We start from the raw sequence: 10,140 nt of genomic DNA on the forward strand, positions 1-10,140 counted from the left end.
AGGATAAGTATGGATATTCAACATAAATATATCAGGGTAAATATGGATATTCAACCTAAATTTATCAGGGTAAATATGGATATTCAACCTAAATATATCAGAGTAAATATGGATATTCAACCTAAATATATCAGGATAAGTATGGATATTCAACCTAAATAAATCAAGATAAGTATGGATATTCAACCTAAATATATCAGAGTAAATATGGATATTCAACCTAAATATATCAGGATAAGTATGGATATTCAACCTAAATATATCAGAGTAAATATGGATATTCAACCTAAATATATCAGGATAAGTGTGGATATTCAACCTAAATATATTAGGGTAAATATGGATATTCAACTTAAATATATCAGGATAAGTGTGGATATTCAACCTAAATATATCAGAGTAAATATGGATATTCAACCTAAATTTATCAGGATAAGTATGGATATTCAACCTAAATATATCAGGGTAAATATGGATATTCAACCTAAATTTATCAGGATAAGTATGGATATTCAACCTAAATTTATCAGGATAAGTATGGATATTCAACATAAATATATCAGGGTAAATATGGATATTCAACCTAAATTTATCAGGGTAAATATGGATATTCAACCTAAATATATCAGAGTAAATATGGATATTCAACCTAAATATATCAGGATAAGTATGGATATTCAACCTAAATAAATCAAGATAAGTATGGATATTCAACCTAAATATATCAGAGTAAATATGGATATTCAACCTAAATATATCAGGATAAGTATGGATATTCAACCTAAATATATCAGAGTAAATATGGATATTCAACCTAAATATATCAGGATAAGTGTGGATATTCAACCTAAATATATTAGGGTAAATATGGATATTCAACTTAAATATATCAGGGTAAATATGGATATTCAACTTAAATATATCAGGATAAGTGTGGATATTCAACCTAAATATATCAGGATAAGTATGGATATTCAACCTAAATTTGTCAGGGTAAATATGGATATTCAACCTAAATTTATCAGGATAAGTATGGATTTTGAACCTAAATATATCAGGATAAGTGTGGATATTCAACCTAAATTTATCAGGATGAGTTTTGCTCTGTATCGCCCAGTCCTCTTTCATGTACTGTAGTGAATGCATGTACAGAAGGTTTGAACATACAAGGTACAGGAATACAAATGCTTTTTGTTTATGGTTTATTTGAAAGTACACTTGTTGCAGTTCTTTACAGAAAGCTACTTTTAGAAAAATACCACTGCATTTTTACACCACTGGTTTATTTCTTATACTGCATTTGCTTGCAACATCATCCTTGCTTAAAACAAGTCAAATATGATCTAGTAAGACAGTATATGCAGCATATATGTACATTTCTCTAATGGGTTATGAAGTGGTTTTGTGTTTTGTTCATTCTCAGACATCTAACTCACTTTGTCTTAATACACAAAGTCCTTTATTTTTAACTGCAAGATTAAAAAGGGGTTGAAGGTGAATATTTTTCAGGAGAGTAGCGAGTGCTAGACGGGAGCTTCGCCAACAATGTGAGTAAAAAGGTCATGACCTGATGGTTTGTCGTCCTGCTGGGACGTTGTCATCCTCTTCCAGCGCTGAAGGTAAAAAACAAGACAACATGTACAGTATACATAAAAGTAGAAAAAGCTATCACCTCTTGGCGGCACAGTCAACACAGATCTGCCACTAATCCGCATCAAGCTCTCGACATGTACCTTCATACCTAAAAGCATTTTTGTTTTTCTCACCACCCGGCATGATTTCTCTTTTTGTTTTTCATTCATTTGCATGTGCACGACGACGCTAACCTGCTTGGCGCTTCCCGGCGTGCTGCAGAACATGTAGACGACGTAGCCCGGGATGAGCACCATGGAGGACATAGCCATGAACCAGCCGATGGTTTGGCCCCACAGCGGGTACACGTACTTTCCCAGAGTCAAGGGCGTCATCTCCACGGCGCTGAAGGTAAACACGCCCTGAAACAACCGTTTAGGTCATCAAGTGTGCAGAAGAGTACAGTAGGGTCATGCTGCATTCATTCCATCTTATTTCTATAGCTTTCCTTACTTAAATAGCAGGAAAAACATTGTATGCCAGGATGTAACTATTCTTGTCTTTCTCATTGTATTTGAACTTGATAAAAAGCAGCCAGGTGTCAACCAATGTGAAAGGCTGTGAACAAGCTAAGATGCGCTAAGCTGACAAACTGTCACATAGTTCAGTTTGTAAATCATCCATCCATTCATCTTCCTCCACTTGTCTGGGTCATGGGGGTAGCAGTCTCAGTAGGGAAGTCCAGACTTCCTGGTCCCCAGCCACCTCTTCCAGTTCCACCGGGAGGACGCCAAGGCATTCCCAGGCCAGCTGTGAGACATGATCCCTCCAGGGTGTCCTAGGTCAGCCTTGGGACCTTGTCCCAGCTAGGCATGCCTGGAACACCTCACCAGGGAGGCATCCAGGAGGCATCTGGACTAGATGCCCGAGCCACCTCAACTGGCTCCTCTCCATATGAAGGAGTACTCTGAACTCCCCGCCCTGTCTCTTAGGGTGAGTCCAGCCACCCTACAGAGGAAACTCAGCTGCTTGTATCCACCATCTCGTTCTTTCGGTCACGACCCAAAGCTCATGACCATAGGTGAAGGTGGGAACATAGATGGGGGGGTAAATTGAGAGCTTTGTCTTCCGGCTCAGCACAATGTACAATCTTGTCATAAGAGGAGTGTATCTCTCGAAGCAGCATACTGAGCTAACATCATGGCCATTCATGATCATTAAGAGGAAAAGCAGGATATTTTCAAGCATTTCAAAAGATAAGATGTACTGTTTTTCTGGGTATTTTCATGAATCCGGACCTACCAGACAGATGAGCGGCGTGAAAAACATCCAGCAAAGTTTCCACCAAGCGCAGGGTCGGTAGCCGATCATGTCCTCAATGTCCTTGTAGAACCTCTCAGCTCCTGAGGTTCAGCGTAAACGTTAGTGCGGCACTCAGATGAGCGCTTGTGACAGGTGAAGATGGTTCCTACCATACAACCAGGCTATGGAGACTGTTTCGAAGAAGACGAGGAAGAGGAGACACATCCCGCTGGCGGAGTAGTAGTCGAACAGCTTGAAGACGTACAGGCCGCCCTGGAAGACGCACATTGCATCAGTTTGTCATCATGCGGGTGCTTGTCGAGTACTGACACACCTGCGTGATGTTAGAGAATCCGATGATGAAGGAGATGAAGCAGACAATGAGGATGAAGCCCTTCTTCCTCTTCCTCAGCACTAAGGGATACTCGTCCATTAGAGCTGTGATGAAGCCTTCCACCGTGCAGAACTGATTGGACAGTCACAATGTTTGTGTGTGTGTGCGTGCGCGCGTACAGTGTTCCCTCGCTACATTGCGGTTCACCTTTCCCGGATTCTTTATTTTGTGGATTTTTTTTAACAGATAGTTTATTTGAACAGTGTATTGTGTTGTGTGTCCTGGTGGCGTTTTAGAGTGATCTGTCTCTGGGTGCTCTGTTGTATGTGTCTGTTATTGTTTTTACTACTGCCACGTGTGCAGGTCCACCTGGTCTCAGTATGTGTTTACGTGCCTGTACCAGCATATCAGGAATCCACGGTAGACAATAGCCAGCTAAATATAGAGCCACAACTGTCCTTATTGGCTAAGGGAGAACCCGCCCATTGTGTTCTGCATCCTGATTGGCTGTACACCATTGTCAATCAATCTACTTCCTGCCGATTCCTGTTGTGGTCGGTGGTCACTAGGAAAATAGCTAATCGTGTGAGCTGCTTGCTAACCACCAATAAACAACAGAAGAAGAAGGAGGTAATTTTGCCATTATGGAATAAATGAATCTTGGGTTCAAGGAGGATGAGGAGGAGTAACATACGAGGACAGGAGCAATATGTTTTAACAAGGATGAGACACGCATGAGTCACTGACTCATTTCTTGTGTCTAAGCTATTAGGTTGATCATTCAAATCCAAATGAAGGTTTGAACTTTGGGAGTGTTTAAACAAGACAGAAATGTGATCAAATGTTCCTGCCTGTCTGAGAAAAGTGTACAAGTGTATGGTGAGGGCTTTGACAGCCTTAAACATATAGAATCATTGGAAACACATAAAGCTGACTACTTTGTGGATTTCACTTATTGCAGGCTATTTTGGGAACCTTTCCCCCGCCATAAACGAGGGAACACTGTTTACCTGACTGTCCAGGCCCAGCATCATGAGCATAGAGAAGAAGAGGATGGCCCACAGAGACGACATGGGCAGCTGGGTGACTGCCTGAGGGTAAGCCAAGAACGCCAGACCGGGACCTGTGGTTGGCAACGTAGTCGACATAAGAGTTGCTTTTTTTCTTGGTTATATGGGATTATTCAATACTCAACCTGAGGCAGCGAGTTCCTGCACAGGCTTCTTGGTGATGTGGGACATGAATCCCACAATGGAGAAGATGACAAAACCTGCAAACATGCTCGTGCAGGAGTTGATGCAACACACGATGATGGAGTCCCTGAAATGGACAGCAGAGCATCATCAGCGTTAAACTACGCTCATTTCCTTAGGAGGGGTCGGGTCATACTTGTAGACGTCGTTATTGTAGCTGTTGTAGCTCCCCAGTGCGACGAGAGAGCCCAGGCCAAGGCCGTACGAGAAGAAGATTTGGGTGGCGGCATCCAGCCACACCTGACACACGGCACATACATGCATAGAAATAATACAGTAGTGCTTGTATCTCCATTTTTTATTTCAAAAAACTAAGAAAATGTGTCATCGTACAATAAAAAACATCGGCAACAGCAAACAAAAATGGGTGATATCCAAGAAAAGCATGATGAGAGATTTAAACGCTTAAAAGGATGCATTTCCAAATTTTAGGGGTTTTAAATATCGACGCTGTGGTTTTATTTATTTTTATTTTTTTGTTATATTTTTTGAAAAAAATCTATTCATTTGACATTTGTTCTTCTGGTTTTAAAAAAGCAACCACATACCGGCGTACTGTTTGTGTGTTGCGTTCACGTTGCGTACCTCAGAGCGTGTGAGCTTATTGAAGTCCGGCGTGATGTAGAAGCGGATACCATCGATGGCTCCCGGCAGGGTGACGCCTCGGAAGAACAGGATGAAGAGCATGACGTAAGGATAGGTGGCTGAGAAATACACCACCTGAATTTGGGAGCACATGAAAATGTAAGGAAGATTGAGGATTTTCCATCCCGTGATGTTTGCTTGTGTCTGTCTCTGGGTTCAAATGCAAGGGAATGTTGGCAGCTGCTGTGGAGACATGCTTCTGCTTATCTATTCAGGGTTTGCACGTTGGGATTAATGCTCTAAATCTGGGGTTCTCAAACTTTTTGGCACCACAGATTCCTTACAGGACCCCCCAACCTATGGCTTGCAGACCACTGTTGAAGAACCCCAGCAAGTTTACTGCAGGAGAACGTCTGACCTTCCCTGTCCACTCCACTCCCTTCCAGATTGAGAAATAAACGAGGACCCAGGCCAGTGCCAGGGTGCCCACCAGAGGCCAACGAAGCTCTCCTGGCTCCTCCAGGCCACCGGACAGCTGGTGCATGTTACGCCTGCAGATGACACAGCAGATGAGCGTGACAATACCAATCATTTTTTAACAACCAGCGTGGCTTAGACTCACTCCCAGAACTCGGTGACGGCACTAGTTAGGTTGGTGGTGTCCGTCAGGCTGTAGTTGCTGAAACATTTGTCCGTGTTCCAGGGATTGTTGCAGTTTTGCCAGGGAAGCTCCTGCACGCAGAACAACATATTTTGGGTACCTATTGAAGATTCACTTGCTTCCTTGTTGCCATTTGTAACTGGAGGCTGCAGTACCGAACCAAAGGAGTTGAACAAGTAGTAGAGCGCCCAGGCGATGATGATGATGTAGTAGATGTTGAGCCAGAAGGACAGCACTACTGCAGCCAGACCAACACCTGCAGCAAGTGAAGACAGATCCAAATTCAAAGGAAGGCATTCAGAACGGCAGATGGACAGGCGGATTGGTGCAGCGTCTGCAGTGGTGCAGACTCTGCACCGGTTTGTTGTGTTGAAGAGGGAGCTGAGCCAAAAGGCAAAACAAAGCAATTTACCGGTCCATCTATGTTCCTACCCTTACTTATGGTCATGAACTCTGTGTACAAGTGGCCGAAATGAGTTTTCTCTGTAGGGTGGTTGGGCTCCCCCTTAGAGATAAGGTGAGAAGCAGTCATACGGGAGAGACTCTGTGTAGAACCACTGCTCCTCGGCATTGAGAGGAGCCAGGTGAGGTGCCATCCATCTGTAAATCCATCCATCTTCCTCTGCTTATCCGAGGTCAGGTCACGGGGGCAGCAGCCTTATCAGGGAAGCCCAGACTTCCCTCTCCCCAGCCACTCGCTTCCCCCTACAGCTCCTCCCAGCGGATCCCAAAGTGTTCCCAGGAAGTTGAGAGACATACAGTAGCTTTGCTTCTTCCTACTCCTTTTTGGACATGCAAAACTGTGAACTGTATTGTGTGATGTGCAACTGTTTGACTTGTATGCATGTTCAAGATGAATTAAAACCATGAACCATGAACCATGAACCATAGTCTCTCCAACATGTCCTAGGTCTTCTTTTGAGGCCTCCTACCAGTCAGACATGTCCTGAGGCGTCCTGACCAGATGCCCAGGCCATCTCATCAGGCTCCTCTCAATGCCAAGGAGCAGCGACTCTGAGTTTCTCCCAGATATCTCTCAGGGAGAGCCCAGCCATGCCAGATGAGGTGGCTTGGGCATATTTTCAGGATTCCTCCTGGGCGCCTCCCTGGGGAGGTGTTCAGGGTACATCCGACTGGTAGGAGGCCTCAGGGAAGACCTAGGACATGCTGGAGTGACTATGTCTCTCAACTGGCCTGAGAACGCCTCGGGAGGAGCTGGATGAAGTAGCCGGGGAGAGAGAAGTCTGGGTTTCCTTGCTTAGGTTACTCCCCCCCGCGAACTGACCTCAGATAAGCGGAAGAAGATGGACGGATGGATGGATGGCCATTCATGTGCCGGTCGTACCCTTCATCATCGGCATGAGCTTCCACACTCCCAGGCCTCCCACCGAGGTGAACTGTCCCAGGGACGTCTCCAGGAAGAACAGTGGTATCCCGGCAAACACCAGCGTCAGGAAGTATGGGATCAGGAATGCTCCTTGAATGGAATGAATTCATTATTTTGTGTTGTGTTACAAACGAGCCTGCTTTGTTACCTCCGCCGTTTTTGCCGCACAAATACGGGAACCTCCACACGTTCCCCAAGCCGATGGCGTATCCCACGCATGACAGCAGGAAGTCGAACTTGCCCTTCCAGCTTCCTCTATCAAGGGGCTCCTCTTTTTTCTTCTCTTGGTCCATAGGGGGCGTCACCTGGTCCAGTTCCTCGAAAGGAACCGCGTGTTTGACGTCAGATGGGGAGTTCAGGTCCACCGTACTCTGTCCGGTCTTCCCCATGGCGGATTGGAACAGAATGGTTCGCGTTGTCTTGTTGTCAGATTCTAGTGGACTCGTTGGAAAGAAAAGCTGTGAGGAAACCAGAGCAAAGGAGACAACGTGTCCCTGAGTGTGGGTTGATGTCTCTGTTTGTGTAACGCTTCTACTCCTGAACAGCTGCACACAAAAGGGTGAACATTTGTCAAAACACGCACCCCTACTGTGTTGCCTGTGCTGTTAGTTTTCAGACTAATACACCTTGTGGTGGCGCTCTTACTGACGCCTTTAGTCAGACTTGAAATATCTCTCAAAACACCCACTTTAACTTTAATGTGTTTCAGCAGAAGTTAGTGCACATGCACGTTTATCCATCACAACCTGCAGCTTTCATGCATTTTATGACTTTCTTTCTTAGTGTTTCACATTGTCAGTCTACTGGCTGTCATTGTGGCTTATTTTTAACCTTGTTTTTTGTATACAAAAAGTGCAACATTGAATTTGTTGTAGTTGGCAGGTAGACCTCTAGTGGAACAATAATGTAAGACTTTAATACAAACCTGCTGCATCATGACGTATTATTCAACTTACCAGACAAATTGGCTAGCACAGAACGTGGCTGCGCCCGCACTCATGCACCATTGTTTGACTAAACGAATGACCTAATTGCATCATTTTAGATTTCTTGTCTTGTCTACAGTAAATGTTTGAACTAATGACCACAAGATGCTTTTCACTGGTATTCTAATTATTTTTGACAATTCTCACACAGAACAATGGCTGCATCAGCACTCGTGCACCACAGGAGACATTGCATGTTTTATTTATATTAATACACTAATTGCATAATCCCTAATTTCATTTCCAATAACATACTATAAAGGTTTTACGTCATGACAAGGAGATGCTTTGCACGGGTGTTTTAGCTGTTTTAACAGTTGTATTTGCCAATTCTAGGCAAGAACATGGCTGCACCAGCACTCATGCACCAGTGGAGACATTGCATGTCTAATTACATTAATTACCTAATTGCATAAAGTTTTACGTCATGACAAGGAGATTCCTTGCATTGGGGTTTTTAGCTATTTCAATGTTCATATTTGCCAATTGTAGCCCAGAACACTGCTGCACCAGCACTCATGCAGCATTGGAGGAAATGCTTGTCTTATATCAATTACCTAATTGCATAATCCCTTATTTGGTTGACTGTAACACACTAGAAAGGTTTGAACCCATGTCAAGGAGACACTTTGTGCTGGTGTTTGAACTACTTTAACCGTCACATTTGCCAACTCTAGCACAGAACATGTCTGCACCAGCACTCATGCATCACTGGAGACGTCACATGTCTGCCTATTTCTGTCCCTTATTTCATTGACTGTAACAAACAGTACTATAAAGGATTTAACTAACACCAGGGAGATGCATTGCACGTTGATTGAACTACTTTAACAGTTCTATTTGCCAATTCTAGGCCAGAACTTGCTGCACCAGCACTCATGCACTATTGGAGACATTGCATGTCTTATGATATGAATCGATGCCTTATAATCCCTTATCTTGTATGGTGCTATAAACATGTTAAGACGAGGAGATGCTTCACCACTGGTGTTTTACCAATTTTAACGGCCGTATTTGTCAATTCTATCTCAGATCATGTCCGCATGTACACTCGTGCACCATTGGAGACCTTGCCTGTGTTATGATGTTAATAACCTGATTGCATAATCCTACATTTCATGTCTTGATGACATCATATGATCAGGAGGCTGGCGCACTGAGAGGAAAGCGTTTGAAGTTATTGATTGGCCTGGAAAATGTTCCCATCGCTTGCATTTGTGATTGGCATTGTTTTGTTTCTAAGGGTAATTATTACCACATATACACACATGGCTATTACTTATGCATGTGCTGTTTGGTGGGGCTCTGAATCGTTGATGCACTGATGGAGTTTTAATGGGAAAGCTTGAGCGGAGTGAAAAAAGCCACCTGTTCCGTAAAATGACTTTCACATCTCGACAAGATGACACATCTGAAAAGCTCTTTGAGGCCAATTTCAACTGAAATATGACAACATCAACATCATGCATTATCAACACCATACCTGAAAGACGTCCACCTCATCAGCTTTCCCCCAGGAGTGGATCCAAAAGGTAAAAAAATCCGTGTGGGCTTCCTCCAGCTGCCTTCTCAGGCCCATCGGAGGCTCTCCCCTGCCAGGGACTCTCTGCGGTTGTCCTCGTTAGCCGCAGCTATCGAGTGGCTGCTAATAAGGTTCGACCTGTGTGCCTGCTTTGATCATAGCTCAGCACCCGGGCCCTGGGGCCATGTGGGATATGCCACACACACACATGTGGTGGTGGCAAAGTGAGTGAGTGGTCAGCTGGCAAAGAGCTTGGAAAAGTGACATAAAGATGACAAAATGCGACCAGGAAGTGGCCGAGTCTTCAAAAAAACGTAACGCTATCTTGGCCAAAAGTGGTTGGACACAATTAACCAATCAGGACTTAGACTAAAACTGTGGTTCTCAAATGATGGGAGGGGGCCCAAAAGTGGTGGGCTCTGGGTGAGCTCTTCTGATGGCAGCGCATCAAAGAAAAAGAAGGTGAAAATTAGTAGCTGGACCCTCAGACAAACAGTTAAGTTCCCATAAAGAAAGTGAAAGTGAAAATTAGTAGCTG

The 10,140-nt window shown here is 44.0% G+C and overlaps 1 protein-coding gene across 1 annotated transcript; it reads right to left on the reverse strand.

Moving 5' to 3' along the window:
- Nucleotides 1–1,194: 1,194 nt before the first annotated feature.
- On the reverse strand, nucleotides 1,195–9,726 carry LOC129194643 (sodium- and chloride-dependent GABA transporter 1-like). Its single transcript, XM_054799869.1, has 15 exons — nucleotides 9,564–9,726; nucleotides 7,243–7,552; nucleotides 7,053–7,184; nucleotides 5,863–5,963; nucleotides 5,669–5,778; nucleotides 5,465–5,597; nucleotides 5,047–5,181; nucleotides 4,598–4,701; nucleotides 4,404–4,528; nucleotides 4,219–4,331; nucleotides 3,209–3,340; nucleotides 3,045–3,147; nucleotides 2,875–2,975; nucleotides 1,827–1,994; nucleotides 1,195–1,613 (listed from the first exon to the last, which is right to left on the reverse strand). The coding sequence occupies exons 1-15, from the start codon at nucleotides 9,657–9,659 to the stop codon at nucleotides 1,524–1,526; spliced, it is 1,953 nt and encodes a 650-aa protein (XP_054655844.1). The 5' UTR covers nucleotides 9,660–9,726; the 3' UTR covers nucleotides 1,195–1,523.
- Between the last annotated feature and the right edge of the window lie 414 nt (nucleotides 9,727–10,140).

The sequence above is a fragment of the Dunckerocampus dactyliophorus genome, chromosome 15 (assembly GCF_027744805.1).
Source record: "Dunckerocampus dactyliophorus isolate RoL2022-P2 chromosome 15, RoL_Ddac_1.1, whole genome shotgun sequence".
Lineage (NCBI taxonomy): Eukaryota > Metazoa > Chordata > Actinopteri > Syngnathiformes > Syngnathidae > Dunckerocampus > Dunckerocampus dactyliophorus.

What these genes read in the sequence shown, in the direction of transcription:
- LOC129194643 (XM_054799869.1), bottom strand. Translation starts at nt 9,659, where the DNA reads ATGGGCCTGAGAAGGCAGCTGGAGGAAGCCCACACGGATTTTTTTACC. An exon ending in GTGCGGCAAAAACGGCGGAG is followed by an intron (nt 7,185 to 7,242) that starts GTAACAAAGCAG and finishes ATTCCATTCAAG; the next exon opens with GAGCATTCCTGATCCCATAC. An exon ending in GCTCATGCCGATGATGAAGG is followed by an intron (nt 5,964 to 7,052) that starts GTACGACCGGCA and finishes CACTTGCTGCAG; the next exon opens with GTGTTGGTCTGGCTGCAGTA.